The following is a 20,494-nucleotide window of genomic DNA, read 5'->3' as shown; positions in this document are numbered from 1 at the left end:
GGGAGGGGCGGATGGGCATGGAGGAGGACACTTGTGGGGATGAGCACGGAGTGTTATGTGGAAACTAATTTGACAATAAACTATTTGTAAAAAAAAAAAAAGTCCTTTAAATTTCATTTCAAAGTTGAAACAACTTTTCATAGCAAATGCATTAAATTTAGATTATCCTAAACAGCCCAAAATACATAGTGTGAAAATTTCAAAATCAGTTTTTTACTCACATAAAAAGATTACTTTAGGGATTCTCAAAGCATAAATGACAGTATTTCCAGAAATCTGTAGTACAATAATAAATGTATGAAATAAATTTATTCTATTTTAGGATTACAGAAGTTTAAAAATCAAACAATGGATGTAGTAGAATGACCTGCTATTGTAAGCTTTTACAACTTATCAGATTGCAAAACAGGATATTTTTAGGAGACCATGTTGCAAAGATGCCTATGTTTTTTGCATTTTACGATGCTACTGGGTCTCTTAGGTGTTTGTTCTGGGCATAATTAGGAGATGTATTTCTTTTGACAGCAACTTGTACTTAAGTTTCAAAGATATAAATATAAGTTAAGCGACACAGGTTTACCTCAGGGTGTAGGAAGAATACAAGTATAATAAATAAGGTTAATAATACAAGCCATTTATAGAAGACAGATAAAAAGATTAAAAGGAATACTGTTTTATGGTAACATGGAATGTGAGTAGATCAGGGTAATTTTTTTTAAAGGGGACTATTTTTATATTTAAAATATAATGAAAATTATGTTTAAACAAATGAAAAACTTATAAATCACATGACTGAAGAGATCCTTACATTTTATACTTTAATAAAAATTTTACTTTATAGGTATAATATTTAAAAAGACTAAAACCTCCCAGTTATTGTATTTTCTTAAAATCTTCGACAGTATCACATAAAAGTCTGTATGTACTTGAGATTATAAATACTGTGTAGAATAGTTACTGTTATACGAATGTCTCCTAAATTAAAATCAAAATTGTTAATAATTCTTGAATCAGATAATCAGATTCTAATTATATCTAAATTGATAATAATCTTTCAAAAATTAACTTGTTATAAGGCATTTAACATTTTATTGTATAGTTAACATAAAGTCATTTCACATTTGTTTTTAGACTATTTTACTTTAAAATTAAAGTGTATTATAAGTACACTGCATAAGTACAATATACAAGTATACCATGTAAGTATATTTATAATGTCTTCAACTGAAAAATGGGTTTGCTTAAACAAACCCAGCTACATATACAATTCTACTTTTTCTTTTCATTTTTCACTAACTCATGATTAATATAAATATAGGATTATAAAATAGTCTCAAGGCTTGAATCATGGGTCAGGAGGGTTTACACACTGTTTTTCTGCTTTTAAGTTGTTTATTAGATAACTTCTGAAAACTATTCTCTTCTATTTTATGATCTTGTTTCTTAAAGTGCTGACAAAGTCATTCTGTGATAACTGTATGTTTAACAACCTTTTGTAGTTTATTGATCCTTGGAGGGAGACATATAAAAGATGATTACTATGGTTGATTATTCAGTTAATATGAATAATTATAAATTTATGTGACTGGTATGATTTGAAGTTTTAATAAATGAAGCAAGAGATTTTGAGCTACTTTGCCACCTTGCTTAAACCAACCTCTTTCTGGTGATTAGTAATAATGAGAGCAGATGGGTCTCATATCATACTTGAATTATACTAAGAAATAAGCCTTTTTCATTCATGAGACTATTCTTTCTTATATTTTCTTATAAAAATATTTATCAACTATGATGAGATACTCATGATCCTTTAAAATTAATAAGAGTAGGGGGCCTGGGTAGCTTAGTTGGTTAAGCGTCCAACTTTGGCTCAGGTCATGATCTCACGGTTTGTGGGTTCGAGCCCTGCGTTGGGCTCTGTGCTGACAGCTAGCTCAGAGCTTGAAGCCTGCTTCAGATTCTGTGTCTCCCTCTCTCTCTGACCCTCCCCTGCTCACACTGTCTCTCTCAGAAACAAATAAAACATCAAAAGAATAATAAAAATAAATAAAATTAGTAAGACTAATAACAAGTAAGATACTTTACAGAAGTCTGAATATTCTTACTAATTACAGATATATATAAAGGAAAACCTAAAGAAATTGGGATTTTAATAAAAATTTATTGAGTTAATACTAAATCAAAAAATTAGATCAGTGTGGTGTACATAGACGAACATAAAAGTGGCATTTGTGTTATCTTCTTACTTTGCTGGATATGGGGAGTTTCTTGGGATAACTTCAGATGTTATAGAAGATTTTTAATTAATAGGTGAAAGCAATTTATTTTTTAATCTCAATTCTTTAATTACTGATAGCATTTGTAATCTTGTTTATCTTCTGTATTCTTATTTCTTCACAATCTAATAATTAAAGGTCTAAGGTATTAAAATAATCAAGGGTTACATATAAGCCAATTCATAATTTTTAAAAATATTTCTTTAAATTTTATTTATTTATTTATTTATTTTTATTTTAGAGAGACAGAGAGATTACAAGCAGGAGAGAGAGGCAGAGAGAGAGAGAGAGAGAGAGAGGGAGAAGGAGGGGGAGACAGGGAGAGAATCTTAAGCAGGCTCCTTGCTTAGCACGGAGCCAGAGGCAGGCTTGATTGCATGACCCTGGGATTATGACCTCAGCTGAAATCAAGAGGTGGATGTTCAACTGACAGAGCCATCAAGATGCTCCCCAGTTGAAAATTTTTAGTTGGCCCTGCCTAGGTATCACATGGCTTTAACTTTGTAAAAAGTTTGTTCTTTTAATAGTTAAAAACAAAAAAAAATATATAGGTAATAGGAGATAGAAAATGAAGCCAAGATATGACTATTATTGGCATTAAAGTTACATCTTTTGCATGTTAAATAATAAAAAGGAAATGGACAAGTGCATATAGGAATATTTTGTTAATATTCACTGAGGTCACAAGTTCATGTAAAGATTTTGTATCTAATCTAATGCTCTGCACAAAATAGTTTAAGAAATTAAAAAAAAATACTTAGATGATCACAGATCTATAGGTAGCATTCAGTAGAGGAACAAATCAGAATAACTGGTTCTTGTTCACAAATCTGTAGTTATCAGAGGATAACAATATTTTAAGAGCTCAGTTTTACATAAGGGATTCCATCATATATTCCAATAAAGGACTTTTTGTGATATATGTTGTTATATTGCTATTTTAAATAATGGTTCTTTGAATGTTTAACTTTAGGAAGGAAAATCACCTAGAGTAAAATAAAATATTTTATTTATTATTACATAAAGAGAATTATAGAGGGGCATGTGGGTGGCTCAGTTGGTTAAGTATCTGACTTCAGCTCAGGTCATGATCTCACGGTTGGTGAGTTCGAGCCTGTATTGGGCTCCGTGCTGACAGCTCAGAGCCTGGAGCCTGCTTTGGATTCTGTGTCTTTCTCTCTCTCTGCCCCTACTTTGCTCATACTCTGTCTCTCTCAAAAATAAAAATAATAAAAACACTGAAAATGTTTTAAAAAAATTATATAGACAGAAAACATAATAATGTATTCATTCTTTAATGATTTTTTAAATCATCAATTTGTTTTCTTTAACTGCTAATTTCAGTTTAACTTCATTCATTCATTCATTCATTCATTCATTCATTCATTCCACTATAATTTTCTAAGCTCCAAATATATACCTGGTTCTACAGTAGCAGACAAGACAGACAAGATTCCTGTCCTCAAAGATCTTACCCTCCTGGGAGGAAACAGACCACAAACAAGTGTAAAATAAATAAGATGAAAGAAATGGGGTATATAAAAGGCAAAATTAGGTGTTTCAGGAAGGCGTCTTTGACAAGTTAACATTTGATCTATAACTAAATAATAAATAAGAATCACTTGACTATTTGGTGGAAGAACAGCAGTCTAGGATAATAAAAAACAAAAATGACTGAAATAAGGTACTTAAGAGACAAACTGTATGGAGTAAGGTTGGAATGACAGGCAGAGATCAGAGCATGTGGGACTGCTTTGTCATGGTGAGGAATTTGGACTTTATTACAAGGGTAATGAGAAGCCACTAGAGAGTGTTAAGATGTAACCTGGTTTCCTTTCTGAAAAGATCACTCTGGCTGCTCTGTGGAGAATACATTAGAGAGTGCTGAGGAAACCAAGAATGAAAACAAGGGAAAGCAGTTTCCTTAAATTATTATGTTCTACATTAGTACTTTATATATTTATATATTAGTAATATATATTATTCTTATAAATAATACATATATATCATATAAATAATATACAAGCAATATATATATTTACATATGCACTTTCCCCGCTTTTTTTTCAGTTTAATATTTTGGCATGGTTGCCTTTTCTAATTATTATACTTGATGCAGGCAGCCCAACCAAGAATGTGTTCTGCTCTAATATAGGTGCTTTAGCTTTTAAATTCCTTCTCACTTTATCTGATACTTGTTTTTATACTTCTACATACTTTAGACTGAAGGGTGAATATTCTGTACATTTCCATTTTCTGAGGATGAACGAGCAAGGAGAGAGAGGGCTGTATTTTGGGTCTCTTATCCCTGTCCTTGTTTTACCGGAAGCACTGTACCTGATTCACTTTATCTAGGTAAGGGTAAATCTTTTTCCCATGAAAGGTGCTCTTGGTCTTTTATGGATTCAGAAGATTTAACTTTAATTATCTTCATTTATCTTGTGGCCGCAAACCAGACCTTACCCAGCTCTCTGCAGCAGCTTTTCCAACTCTCCTCCCAGGCAACAGGAAATGTGAAAAACCAACGGAAGAGGTCATACCTTTTGGGTCTTTTGGGTACCTCTTAACCTGGGAATTCACTCTCTTAGGTGATCTTACTATTCTCCTGGGTCTCCCCTTCTGATAAATTCTAGTATATCTGGAGACAATGCTCTGGGTTACTCTCATTATTCTCCCTTTCTTTAGCTTTCCTCCTCAACAGGAAAAATCAGAAAGACATAATCTAGTTCTTCTGGAAAGAAATATAGTTGATAGGGAAGAACTTATCTCTTGAGTGATTTTCTAGATCTTTTTCCTGAGTTGTTCCTTCAGTTTCCATCTCTCCAGATTGGAGGAAATTAGGCTGAGCTTTTTAGAATTTGAATTAATACCTTCCCTACTCTTCCCACCACCGTACTACTTTTAGAAGGCATCAGAGATAACAGCTATGGCAATTCCCAGAATCTGTTGCCTCTCTCTTTCCCTGTCATTTTCCAGAGATTATGGTTATAAATCCATGCATAGACTCCACTATTATGTTAGGTATGGACGGTGTCAATGGGTCTGGATAATTAACAGGTTAGGAAAAAAAGGACAGTTAAGAAAAAGGTTAAGGCAAAGCTTCAGTGAAGTATAGTAGGAGAGTCACAAAAAGTGACTGCTGGAAGAGACCTCAGAAGTAATCTGTTAGTGGTTCCCAACCTGGCTATGAACCTTGCTAGGCCCACTCTACACAGAAAACACATAGGAAGCAATAAAGAACTGTAAGCGCTGTGTGGTGCAAGGCTTATTCCAAAAACTTTATATGTGAACTCACACAGATACACGCTCATTTAATTATCATTACTAAATGAAATAGGAATTGATATCATCTCCATTTTACAGAAGAAAAATTTGAATCACAGAATGGTGAAATAACTTGCTTAAGTTCATATAGTTAGAAAGCACTGAAACCAGAATTCAAATCCAGGTAACTTGGTTATATGTCCAGGTTCCTAAGCAATACGCATGCTGCCTCTCCATATTAGAAATCTATAATGATAGCTTAAGCCAGAGCTGAGGCCAAAATACTAAATTCCGGCCTCTCAACTTCTAGACCAAACAGTGTCATTTTCATTAACTGTTATTTATTAACTGCTTATCTCACATGATAATCTTATAATCCTAGGAGGTAGGTATCATTATCTCAATTTTAAAGAAATAGCCTGAAGAGGTAAAGCAAGTTGGTTCAGAGTCGGCATGGGAAATCTGGGTCTCTCACACTGGATATAATGTCCTGGATATAGTGGCCATACCTCTATTTAACTGCTTTAATATACAATGCATTCCTTTGTAATACATATTTTAGCCTTTTATTTTTATGATGTTCTAAATAAGCTTATCTTGACTTATTTCAATACTTTTCTTATTCTGAATTATACGTTAAAAGTGTATTTTAAGGAAACTACTTGGGGGAACCTGGCTGGCTCAGAGGAGCATGTGACTCTTGATTCAGAGGTCATGAGTTCGAGCCCCACCGGTTGTAGAGATAACTTAAACAAATAAGACTTAAAACAAATAAGGAAAGTACTTAGGTCCAATTTTACACAGAGAACAGTAAAGAATAATTCTGAAGGCAGAAGTCCATGGATGGACTGACTACTGTTTGCACCAGGACTTGCTTAGGCATGCTGTAATATTAATTTTGTGAAACTCTAGTTACAGCATTAAATGAAAACTTTTATCCAAATGAATGCCAGTCACTACATTAAAGAAAGATAATTAAAGTCTCAGCCAAGAAAATGGACACATGCATCAGAATCCTGCCTACATTCTTTCATGTTCTTTTTTTATTTTTTTAATAGTTTATTGTCAAGTTGGTTTCCATTCGTTCATGTTGTAACAGTTATTTATTGTCTTTAACATTTGGTTTGCTTATGAAAGCCAATAAATCGTGACAAACCTATATTCTGAAAATCTTACATTTAGAAAGACCAATGCCTTAGGAAAAAGTATTTTTTCCCCTAGATAATATTTTTCTAGAAACATATACTTACTTCAGCTTTTTTACGAGCTTCCATAGCTTTCATAAGCATCATATGTTGTCGTCTTCTCTCTCGTTCCTATTAGGCCAGATAAAATTAGGAAAATAACTCTAGTTAATGGTTTGATTTTGAAATGGAAAAACAAAACAAAACAAAACAAAACTCAATATAGCATGTTTAGCATTTATAGACAAGTCACAGTAAATACTAAATATAAGACAAGAATGGCCAGTCTGTGCATGTTTTAGTTCAGGTTTAGAAAGCAAATACAAGAACAATCAAAAGCAAAAAGGTAAAGCAATGAACATGGAGACAGTGTAAACAGAAGCATACAAGATTTACTTATGGTCAGTTGTGATGCTCCTTCAAAAGCTGGCAGAACAAAAAGCATAATGGTTGGCTGGAACAGGTCAGTTACCTTACATCTGCTATTAGAAAAGCCACAAATATGTACTAGAGGCCAATTAAACTAAAGGTTGCATTGTTCTTAAATTTTTAGATCAGGCAGAAATTTATGATCACTTTCACTTCATGGTTTTAGAGTTCATTATTTTTGTTTCAAGTACGCTATCATTTTGTAAGTTCAATAAGCCACCGACAAATTAGAAAGACTTTTTTTAGTTAAACTAGTCGTGGTTCATATACCAGCACCAATGAAATGGGGTATTCCTGTTTACTGATGTCTGCCACCTGATGCGCTATGTAAGACCATAAAAGCCGCACCATGGGCTAATAAATGGAATCTAAAAGGCACCGTATGAAAATAAGGTAAGCACTAGTTTTGTCTGATAATCTCATTTTATTTTAAAATAAAAAAATCAGATAGTTATATATAATCATTTCTTTTTGTTTAAATGTATTTGGTCCCCCCAAAGGGATGTTTCTAAAATTATTTCTAAAATTTGTGTATCAAACCAGAATATATTTCATATTCTCTCATCAACCTAACTCAAAATTCCCACTGTATTCAATGGCAGTTTTGCATCTAGAATTGATGGGAGAATATGGGTCATTATCTAATTGTATAGTGATCCAACTTTCATTGTGACATCAGTAATGTAAATTTTTAGACAGCAGCCTTATACAAGGCTTGCACGATTCAATTAAAAATCCTGGAGATGTATCATACTTCTTTATAGACAGACAAGCAGATGTATGCAATGCACTGTGCTGTAAAGCCATGCAGCAGTATGTAATATGACAGCAGCCAGTGCTACACTTTATGCATTGCTATGACAACCATATCACAACCAAATCACAATGCGGTGTTAGATGTACAAAAATAAACATACCCATACCATATCTAGTCTATGCCTCTCCAACTCCTGGTAGAAAGAGTTGGCACAACATTATGAAACAGAAATCACAGAGTCATGAAACCAATTTTTAACCCCCCAAAAGACACCAATACCAAAGCAAGGCAATAAACTGTAAGATGAAGGAAAAACTTAAGCAGGAATTAAATTGGAAATTTTTAAGAAAATAATTTGAAGATTTTACCCAAATGAGATTTAAGAAAAATCATAAAATGGACATTTTGACAATTGCATAACTGTATGTATACAGACCTGATGCTTCAGAAGAACGGCTTGTTGTCTTCTCATTTCTTTTTCCTTAAAAATAAGAAACTTTTAATATGCAATTTTTAAGGAAGATTTAGAACACAGTTCAAGTATTAACAGTTTCTCTTCTGAGGTTCTAGTTTTCCCTTAGGTCGAACCATATGAAATTGCAAATATTTAATCATTTTTTTACTTGTATGTTGGCAATTTCATATGGTTCTACTTAATACAGAAAGATTATATGATAGTAGCAAGGATATTATTCAGTAGCCATTTAAACTTAAAATACAATAACCTAATAGCACATTTCAATAGCACATTCACTGACCTGATTAGCTAGATGGTCAGAGCATGTAAGATACAACTGGCACATGTACTTTTTAAATTACTTTAATACATCATGTAGTGCAAACCTCAAATTCAGCTGATTGGAACTCTGTCCATTCTGAAAATAAATTCCCAGATATACTCTATAATTAAAAGCATCTGTATCATTTCTATATACTATCTATGAATGAAAATAACAAGAAACTATGAGATCAGCTTGAGACTTTCATGCTCACGTATAATGCAGGGCTACCCAAAGGGGGACAGGCTTAATGCAAACAATTCTATGAATATCACCAATTTAAATATTCTTATAAAGGTAAAAAAAACTACATGATATTAATATCTTCTTTCTAAAGAAAAAAGTAAGAGAGTCCATGTAGAAAAGGTAACAAACAGTTAGTCCCTGGCTTTATAAGATAAAATTGTGTCTGCTTCCAGAACCAGTAGGGCCTCTTTCCACTCAGCAGTCCTTTCAATAATCAATTATTAGATAAAGTGGAAGGTGAGGAGTGGAGTGTGTATGTTTGTGTGTGTGTGTCTTGGGGAGGGTTGGGGGCGTGTCCAACTCTCTAATGCTTCACAATGGAATATCAAATCCAAAACATTATAGTAATTAACAATGGCTAATTTTATTATTGGTAAATAACAGTTGCTAAAGTTAGATTTCTATTTCTGTAGGCCTTTCACTTTTTAATAGTTAAAAGAGTTGCTGGATATTACCCAAGATAAACTTATAATCTAAGTAGAGAATCAGATTTGGAACACAATTTGAAACATAAACATCAACAACACAACATAGCTTTGGGAAGATCATTCTGATTCAGCAAAACTATATACAGGTATTATGTAATAGTTTGCATTTCTGATTTGATATTTGCTACTTAAGAGCTCAAAGCATCACATAAAACCTGTATAATGAAATAAAAAATATACATATAATATACATACAATAAAAACACACATTATACACACATTTTATCTGCGCTAAACATTTTCTAAGATAATCATTTTAGGAGAGCTACTATTTTTATATAATTGATACTGGTATAATATCATATAGTTTTTATTTTTGAAAAATAAAAACTCTGGTTCTCATCTAAACTAACCTTTATTCGTTTTTCGGCCTCCAATAATTTGGCATTTGCTGCTTCTTCCTTCTTTTTCTTTTTAGCCTGTGCATGCAAAACAGGTCTCAAAGTCATGCAACAGCACCACTACAACTTGAAAATAATCTCAGACTTAAAAATGGAGCTACATGCCTCACAGGGTACAAAACAATAGGTAACATATATGTAGACAATTACATACCCCACCCCCGGTTAACATTAAACATACTAATTTCAATTTTAATGTATAGTTAGAGTTAAGATATACAAAAAGTTTTAAAATGTATGAGTATGTCAGCTTTTCCCCTTCAAACTCTATTAAAAGTCTGAAATAACCGAGCATTGATGTTATGTTAACTTAAAACTTAACCACACACACACACAAAACCAGCATATAGCATGTATTGTCTTTTTTATGATTTTTTTAAAAGTAAAATATGATTGTGTAGAAATTTAGAGAATGGGGTGGATTTTAACTGATAAATAAGTTATTTAGTGAATAAATCAGTAACACATTAAAAATGTACGTCTGTCCACTTGAAATTATTTTAACACTTGAAATCTGAGACAAATCCATTCCTTGGATGATTTAAATGACAAATTAAATCTCATTTTCCTTAGCTGTGCAATGTGGTTAATTAAAGTTTTTTTTTTTAATAGGATGGAAACATATTTCATGAAGCATATTTTGATTATCAAGATCATGCCATCAAATTTGAGCTTCATAATCTTAAAGCCTTTGACTATCATGTAGTTTTATAACTATCCGGTAGTTATTGTCAGTTTACCTTAAGACAAGCATATTTTCTATTTGGGAGGTTTTTTTATGTTTATTTTTTTCTTTTAAATTTTTTAATTTATTTCTGAGAGAGCGAGTGTGAGCAGGGGAGGGTCAGAGAAAGAGGGAGACATAGAATCTGAAACAGGCTCCAGGCTCTGAGCTGGCTGTCAGCACAGAGCCTGATGTGGGGCTCGAGCACCAACAAACTGTGAGACCATGACCTAAGCTGAAGTCGGATGCTCAACCGACTGAGCCACTCAGGTGCCCCTATTTGGGAGGTTTTGAAATTAATTTAAAGTGAGTAAGGAAATATATGTATATTTCTAGATGGAAAAAAATGTAACAGAAAACTTCAATTATCTGGGGTCCTCAGAATTGTTCTATATGGCAATAACTTTCTGAATAGCTGTGAAGTTATAATAATTTTAAACATTAAAAGTTTACTTTTATAATTTTGGATGAAAATAATTTTCAGACCTATGCCTCTTTAGACATAGTACCACTAAACACAATTTAGCTTTTTCTTGATGACTCAGGGCAATTGTTCTGAACATCAGTTAATTATACTACACAGTTCAATAGAGTAATGTATTTTGGCCATTAAGGTGTTGAAAACTCTTGCTATTCAACTAAAAATTACACACTGTTGTCAGGCTTTTGAATTCCTATATATGCAGGGTGGAGTTTTTCTGCATTTTCCCCTTGCTGTCTTTTGGCTATTACTTCTGCTGTTGCCAACGTTATGTCTTCTAGCCCTATTCCAGTAGCTTCAGGGGAAGGATATATTAGAAACCAGAAAATCAAGCTAGTTAAATGGTTTCTACATTCAAAATTGTCTTTTACTTTTATAATGTTTTATTTCTAAATTAAAAATAAATATCCGACTATATGTCCTAATGAGTTTTCTAACAGTAAAGAACATAAGTGTTAGCACATGAACTTTATGACAACTATATTGTCTGCTCAGAGGTTTCCTCTTTCTCTATTTTGTCTTATTTTCTGGGTTTTTATTGTTAGGATTAGATTAGCTTGCTATTTAAATAAGGTTCAGATAAGGTCTTACTCTATGGATTTTTAAAGAGAATTTCTGATGAATGTATTGATTTGTACGAGTGAGAGAACATGTGGGTAAAATTTTTATTTTTGTAAATTTTAAAATATATGACTATATTACTCTATATCAAAGTTAAGAGTTCTACCTCTAGAATTTGCTGGGCTCGAAGTTCTTTTTCCATTCTGATTTGTTGTATTCTTTTAATTTTTTCCTGTAGAAAAAGTTATGATAATTTAAGACAAAAAATATGTAGATGAATGTATTTAAGTGGAATGAAATAACTTAAGGTAAGTACACATTTACCAAAGGTTGCCCATGCTGGATATAAAACTTGATGATGTAGCTTGGCATCATATATATATTAGTCACGTCTTACTTAAATTAATAGGATTTCACAAAATTTCTCGAAACAATTTATAAAATATAAATTCTAACTAAGTGTATAGTAGACCAGTAAACCAATGTAATTAAACTCATTTAGTCTATTTGCAAGTATAAGTAATACTTAATTTGAAATAAATATAGGTCAGAATGATTGGAAAATATAGTACATCAGGAATCAGAAAACTTAAGGCTAGTTCTGAGTTACTGTCATTCATTACATTATTTTGAACAGATAACTACTCTTGTATAAAATAGGGAGAAGTGCTTACCCTTTACTCACTATATCATGATGAATTTAAAATGTTTAAAAAACTATATTGTGCCATACAATTGAGATACATTATTAACATTTTTCCATACCATCATCTATTTCACATAATGAATAACATAACATTACTTTTAATTATTACAATAATCTAACATTATTTAAAAATGGATCAATTACAATTTAACATTCTAGGGAATAATTCACAAGACATACTAGGTATTCACATTGTCTAAATTTAATGTGCTAGTTATTGTTTTAGAATTCAGTGATCGTGTAAATTTTGATAAGAATTTTATAGTTGATTTAAAAAATGCCATATGCTATATGCATTGTTAACAATTTCATGTTCATAAATGCCTTTGACATTCCCAAATTAGCACTGATAATAATACATAGTTTAAAACAAAAACACCAAACCACTTGTCCTGCTTACAAGTTGCACTTGTCCTAAGATTTCTAGAACCAACACATTTTATACTGCTTTATATTACAGTACCTATTCCAGTCTCCAGGTGCTAGTGCACCTTTTGATGCAATGCTTTAACATGTTTTTAAATTTACTCCCTTTTTTTCCCCACACTGTTACTGATCCCTTGCAGGAAAATGAGATTTCTGAAATTACTGTTGTGATTTTAGAAGACTGATCACATTACATAATTTTGTTTTTGGTGATCCTACTTGGTATTCAATACTAATTATAGCTTGCCAAGCATAAAAACCCAAGAGTATCTTTTATTTCATTCCAATCTTAGAGAAGGCTCTACTTGATCCACACTTGATATATTTTAGTTTGGAACTTGAGGCATAATTAAAGCACACTTGTGATTTAATTTTCCTGCTTTTGTTAATCATAAGGTTATGAGGTGATATGTTCTCAAGTCAGCCAAAGTGATTCATTATTCTCTTAAGCACAGAGATAGGTATGGAATCTTGGCCTTAAGTACAACTCAGAGCTTTATCTTAGCTGTCCAAGTGATTTATATATATGTACATATATTTGGTAGTGCTGTCATTAGCATTAGCAGAGATAAGCCTTATTTATAAGTTATTATAATATAGGTTCACCTTATAATTTTGAGTACCCAACCACTTAACTGGGCACTTTACTTAAAATATCTTAATACTTTTTTTAAATGTTAAAAAACAACAACAACATAGGAGTTGAGGTTATCTTTTTTTTTTTTTTTTTTTTAACCTAAGAGAATATTCACATTCCTGGAGGGTAAATATTTTGCCTAACATCAAATACTAAATACAGAGACCTGGTCACATTCCAATGCTTTTGCTCCTTCTGCTTCATAATAATGCTTCTGCAAGCCTCTTGAAAATTGCTTTGAGGACTATATGCTGATATATTGGGGCCGATTAGGTGGAAAAAAGAATCTAGATGATAAGAAGCATATGCTACCATTTAATCCTAGATCTAATGTTGACTTTAAAATAGGCGTTGTGACTATGTGAGTGAACCCATGCTAGACTTTGATTCACATTGCTGGCAACAATGAATAAGTCCAGTGGTATTACGAGACTAGCCTCAGACAAATATCTTGATGAATATCTAAGATCAGTTCATTTGTATTCACGTTGCTGGAACCTTAGGACCCCAATGCTTCTTTGATGAGCAGCAAAAACTATATAGGCTTAAGGTGTAGCCACTTCAAGAGTTTAGGAACACAAGGCTGAACTTATAGTGCTGATGAAATCTGGTGGGTCTCTAGCCATTAGGAAACAGGATAAGCTGTAAAAAATCAGTATTTCACTTAAAATGAAATACAAACTATTTTTACATATATATGGGATATGCAGTAAATATTTATATTATCTTGGTAAATATATTCATGAGACTACATATTTTTAAGTCAAACTTACAGTGCCTTTAGCAGTCACAATCAACAAATTAGGGAAAGAATTCGAGTTTACAACTGACCACATTAAAGTAAAGGAGTATGCCATATAGTTTGGTGTTTAATATCTGTCTCTCAAAAAGTGAGTATTTGTTTTGTGCCAGGCATCGTGGTATACACTCTACATTCAAGATCTCGTTTAGTCATTAGACAATGCAGTCATTTCCTTTTACCATGGAGGAGACAGGGACATAGAGGATAATTCATCTAAGGTCACAAAAATATTAAGCAGCAGAGCCCATATACAACTCTTGGCTGCCTGGTTACAGACTAAGTTCTGACTCCCCATTCTGCATCAACGCTCTCTAATTCCACATCACATTCAACCCAAGCCATGTATTTAGCAACTGTTTATATAATAACATGGTTTACTTCATTTCAAACTCAGAAATAAACATTTGCTGTTCTATATATTAAATGAATAGTAGTTTCCCCCCATTTCCTCTCTGCTTTAATGGTTATGTTACTGTATGGAGAAGGGAGAGTGGTTCACACATTCCCGTCCTAAATGCTGAATATCTTGTCATGTGAGGCTTCTCCTGTAAGAATTTAAAAATCATTTCACCTATCTCTACTTAATTTTGAAAACTACACAGGAGAGAGAGATTATAGATATAAAATAGAATGATGGGTATGTTGAAATAGTGCTTCATTGTTTTCTTTTCTTTTTTCTTTTTTTTTTGGCGGAACAATTTTTAAGCATTCAGAAGCAGTGGAAACAAACCTTATTCTCTATAACTTGAATTTAACTTTTTACACATATTTTATGTATTTCAGAACAACATGCTTCTCTAACTAAAATCTGAACATTTAAGCAATAGTCTTCATTTACTGATACACTAATTTAAAAAGTTTGAAAGCTGTTCAAGATGTCAACCTTTATTCAAAGTCTACCAGGATATTAAAAATACTTACACAATCTACTTTTTGGTAATCTTTAAAAACTTGGAAGTAGAAAACGTGGTTCAAAAGTGGGGTGAATTTTAATTAATACAAGATGACAACTTTCTTAATAAGATACATAACATTAATGTGAAATGTGGTTATTTCAGAAATCAAGATGAAAATAATACATACATACATACGCCAATAAAGCCTCAATATAACACTTGTGTTTTAAAAATCAGTTCTAATGCATAAACATACCTGTTGTTTCATAATCTTTATCTGTTCTTTTTGCTTTCTCTTTTCCTCAGCAGCCATTATTGCTGTGGTAAAAACCGAAGCACAGATATCATCAGCAAGGGAAGAAGAGGAGAAGCTTCTTATGAGTTCCCCAGTCCTCACTCTTGATGTGTAGGCTTTCATATAAATCACATACCTTGTTGTTTTTTAGCTTCTTTGGCAACCCGAGCCTGTTCCTGCTTTTGAAGTTTTCTCAAAAGCTTTATTTGTGCTGCTTGTCTGGCTATTTCTGAAAAACACAAAATTTCAAGAAATATTATTAACAACTTGACATACTGTTAACTTAGAAACAAGGACTGTGTGAAACTGGTATCATCATGAGGACATAATTTTTAAGAAAATGGCCTAAGGTTAGATACCAACTGACAGAATGGTGTGGCAGCAAATTTCATATTCATTTCCCCTAGAAAACTGCCAAATTATTTCACCAAAGATGATCCCATACACAGAACTACTCAAAAATGATACTTTTTAATTCTTTTTACAGAAGGTAATCTGAGCATACTTTTTTTTTCACATTTCATATAAACCCCACTTTGTAGGAAAGTAGCAGCTAATATGCAAAATTAGTGTGTTAGCTTTGGTCTTAAAAATAACAAAATACACGAAAGGGAAAAAGAACTCAAAATAGAACAAATGCAAAGACTCTAAAACTCAGTATTTCAATCAGCTATATAAATGGTAAAGTTTCTCAATCCAGTGACATTTTCATTTATGAAGGAGGGTCTAAATCTCCTAAATGAAAAGAGTACAGAATGTCAAGGAATTAAAAAAAATTTTTTTTAACATTTATTCACTGTTTGAGAGAGAGAGAACATGGGCAGCGGACAGAATCTGAAGCAGGCTCCAGGCTCCGAGCTGTCAGCACAGAAGAATGTCAAGGGGTTTTAAAGACAACCTAGTACTCATAATTTTTGAGGACAAATGCATGAAACTGGGATAGACTGACATAATGGCCCCAACTATTCATTCTTCCCTCTTCCATGTCATTTGCGATGTGACTTTGCAGTTCCTCTCATCAAGAGGTGAAATATATTTAGTTTCTTGTCCCTTGATTCTGAGTTCGGCCATGTGATCTTCATTAGTTAAGAGAATATTAGAAGTTGTGATACACAAAGAAGCTTGAAAATATATTTGGACTTTATTTTTTCTCTTGTGCTTTGCTTGCCCTTTACTATAAGGACATGCTTATGCTAGGCTGCTGAAGATTAGGACACATGGAGTCAGATGACTTCACGTGTATGAAAACACCCAGCCAAGATCAGCAGAGCTGCCTCTAACTTACCTCCGGCTGCTCTGATCTGTGCAACAATTCATGCTTAGTGCTGTACATCACTGAAATTGTGTGGTTGGTTGTTTACCAGCATTATTATGGCAATAGGTCACTGACATAGAAAGCATGTCATGTCATGCTTTTTCTGCTGGCAAACTTGGTCAGTGTACTTTTAACTATAAAAGTGCTGTATCATAATATCATTCACAAAATACCACCTTACTTTAGACACTATTTTAAACTTTGTAGCAGATGAGTTTTAACAAATCTACATATTATATTCAATAATGAATATGAATTACTTGAGTTCTATTATAATTTCCACTATTTATTGAACCACTGTATTAAATTTATATAAGGCAATACTATGCCCAGTTTACAAACGAAATAACTAAGGCTCACAAAGTTTAAATAACAAAGCCAAGATATAAGCCAAAGTCTTCCTGACTTCACAGTCTATCTGCTGCTAGTTCTAAAAACCTTTAAGAAAATTGAATGCTTTGGGGCGCCTGGGTGGCTTAGTCGGTTAAGCGTCCGACTTTCGCTTAGGTCATGATCTCGCGGTTCGGGGGTTCGAGCCCCGCATCAGGCTCTGTGCTGACTGCCAGCTCAGAGCCTGGAGCCTATTTAAGAGTCTGTGTCTCCCTCTTTTTCTGACCCTCCCCTGCTCACGCTGTCTCTCTCTCTCCTAGAAATAAAATTTAAAAACAATATTTAAAAAAAAATAAAAGAAAAAGAAAATTGAATGCTTTGAGATTTTAGATAAAATCTTAACCCTCTCTCCTTGTAACAGCTGAGGTGACAATGGTTACCATGGCTGATTTTCTATCAATAAGACTTCAAAAAAGGGGAGGGGATCTAAAGGGTCTAACTTCATCTAGTAAACTGGAGGTGTTAATGAAGGATGAAATGGAAGATGATGCTAAAATATATCTCCAATCCTCCAATAACTCATAATTAACTTTTGAAATATTTATTTGCAAAGTATCTTTTAGAGATTAAGAAATCACCTATCCAGTTAAATTTCAAAGATAAAAGTTTACTGTTGAAACAGTTTATTTTCACACAGAATTAGGCATATTTTAGATATACCACATTTCTTTGATTCTAAGATGCATTTATTTATTATTTATTTTTAATATAGTTTATTGTCAAGTTGGTTTCATTTTTAAACACAGTCTAAAATCAGAATATGTCTGACAATTGGCATCACTTTTCTTTTGTAGTGATACATCTTAAAATAATGGTACACTGCAATGACTATGACTCTCAGATTCTATGATATATGAAATGGGACAGGTACTATTTGATATCTTAGCAAACTTAAAGTAGTAAGAGTATTGGCAGGTTTATCTATTAGATCAAGAGTCTTCTTCATATCGAAACTGTCAGATTCTTATCTTTATTTTCTTGGGAAATTAGAGAACTCTCATGTCATAACGCTTGGGTGTACATTTGCATTTATTTTGCTGTTCTCAACTTTTCTTCAAATTAAGTCCAGTTTTTCAGTCTGGTTGAGGTCTAGTAGGATAAGAATATACAACAAAAAGTTCTAGAATACTCTGTAACCCCCTCAAACTGTAATGTAAAAGCCTTTTAGAAATAAAAGGAGTGATAAAGTGATTCATTCCTTTCTTCCCAAGAAAAAAATATGCATATTTTACCATATATGCTTGTAAATTATTAATAATTTACTTTTAAATATTTAACATTTATATACATGTTGAGGAAAAAACATGTACATAATCAGGTCAAAGTAACAGAATTTGCAAATGCAACATAATACAACAAGGGAGACCTATGTAACAGAATAAAAACCAATCTGAAATCTAAAGTGAGAAAAAACATTTGGGTAAAAGTTAAATAATAAGCTTCTATTTTGTTAAAGTAAAAGTTAGTTAATATCCCATATATAAAGTTGCCATTTTAGATACTAAGTATTAATGGTACTTGTATTAGATATTCAAGACATGCATGAACAGCCCATGTTTTGGGTATTTGTTAATTTCAAGCTTTTTTATTTCATGCAACAATGCACACTCATCACTATTATACATTCATGAGAAGAGTCAGTGATTTATTGACAATATTAATTTTAAAAACTCATCATTCATAACTCTGTTAATATATTAACTATTTTTCAACCTTCACTAGTAACTATTCAGGAGAGATAAAAATCTTACCAGAAACCAAATAAAATAACATAAAAAAATTTCACTAGTGTGGCTCCTGACTGGCTGAGTGAGAATAGCATATAACTCTTGATCTTGGGGTCATTAAGTTCAAGGCCCACATTGGGTATAGAGATTACTTACATACATACATAAACAAGCAAGCTAAAAAAAATCACTAGCATACTAATACAGAGAAAAACTTATATGACATTAAGTTATATGCCAGACAGTTAATTTACATGCCATCAGTGGAACTATGAATCAGCGCAACCTTTTTGGAGATAATATTTGCCTGCTAGGTACAAAAACTAAAAATGCACATACCCTTTGATTCAAAGATTCTTTCTCTACAATTTTATACTATAAATAGCCATACCTATCGAAGGATAGGAATAAATGTGTAATATGTGTTTATTGCAGGACTGTTTGTGATAGCAAAGATCGGGAAACAGCTCAAACAGTCATCAAGAGATACGGATTAACTGACGTATGGTAGAGTCATATGTGGCATCACTTACTATTCAGCTATTAAAAGCCTAAAGCTGATTTTTAAGCACAGATATAGAAATATGTTCAAGATAAAATAAGTGGATAAATTAAGCATGTTGAATGGGATGTACATAATTTCACCTATTTTACAAATGTAAGGGTATATATAATATGACATTATGTATGTATATATACGTATATATTGTATCACATGACTGTGTGTGTTTATGTAGGAGGGTGCATACACATTTCTGGATAGATTTACAAAAAACTGTTAATGATGCCACTCATGAGTGTCTTTTATTTTAAAGTGAGAATGAGTGTCTTATTTGTAAAGCATTTTCTTCTATGAGCTTTTGTTGTGGGTGTTTGTTTCATAATAAAAAAACAGCTCCAAAGAAATCAATATTATGATAGTATTTACAATAAAGAGAAATAAACTTTTCTTCCAAAAAAAAATGGAAGAAGTAAAAATCTGTTAGTCTTTCAAATCAATTTTTATTCTTAAGCCTTTATTTTATACTGGTATATACGTTTTTTATATATGCTTGTGATGTAAGATACCAACACATCTCTTTGATGTATATTCAAATAGCCTTAAGAAGCTTCACATTTATAACCAGTTATCCAAACTCATACAGAACTCTTATTTTAGCCAGCTTTCTCTGAGTCAGACATAGCATGGGAACTTCATGTTGTTAATTTGTGTGCAGTTTTGAGTTACAATACACTTGAGGTTATTATAAGCACTTTGTGTTTGAAAAGTAACACTCTCTGGAGATTTTAAAATAATGTTTTTTTTTTATTTAAATCTATTTGTTGGCCATTTTGAAAATATATGTGATATATCCAGACTACAAAGAACCCAAACTGAAAAGACTGGGGTTACTTACCAGTAATTGGAGTTCTCTGACTGAAAAATTACTCCACAGATCCACATATTTTGGAGTTATTCCCTTGTACCACCTCAAGGAATCTGGAGCTGTTAAAATGAGAATTTCCAGAAGGTTGGCACCACCTTAAGGCATGTGCCAAGTGCTGGTTGATTCCCTTTCTGTGCAAGCCATGAAAGCTTATCCCCCACCTTTGTAATTCTAAACACACAAGGTCTGATGTGTTTATGAGTATGGCTCTTGAAAGGAGCTTACCTAATCAAAGAACTCCAGTTACCAGTGAGATTCCTTATTTTCTCAATTTTATTCTAAC

General features: G+C 32.5%; 1 protein-coding gene across 1 annotated transcript in view; it reads right to left on the bottom strand.

The window, feature by feature from the left end:
• BAZ2B (bromodomain adjacent to zinc finger domain 2B) overlaps positions 1-20,494 on the bottom strand; it is a 299,967-nt gene that overhangs the window by 57,721 nt on the left and 221,752 nt on the right. Inside the window, exons 15-21 of the mRNA XM_039237514.1 lie at positions 15,489-15,581; positions 15,314-15,375; positions 11,757-11,822; positions 9,777-9,842; positions 8,347-8,391; positions 8,077-8,103; positions 6,791-6,856 (exon numbers count right to left, since the gene is read on the bottom strand). Coding sequence (XP_039093445.1) covers positions 6,791-6,856; positions 8,077-8,103; positions 8,347-8,391; positions 9,777-9,842; positions 11,757-11,822; positions 15,314-15,375; positions 15,489-15,581 — 425 coding nt within the window. The remainder of the gene's footprint in view (positions 1-6,790; positions 6,857-8,076; positions 8,104-8,346; positions 8,392-9,776; positions 9,843-11,756; positions 11,823-15,313; positions 15,376-15,488; positions 15,582-20,494) is intronic.

This window comes from Hyaena hyaena, unplaced genomic scaffold, assembly GCF_003009895.1.
Source record: "Hyaena hyaena isolate Hyena2069 unplaced genomic scaffold, ASM300989v1 scaffold_126, whole genome shotgun sequence".
Lineage (NCBI taxonomy): Eukaryota > Metazoa > Chordata > Mammalia > Carnivora > Hyaenidae > Hyaena > Hyaena hyaena.
Note: the sequence above shows the minus strand (reverse complement) of the source record. Positions and strands in the feature narration are given on the sequence as shown.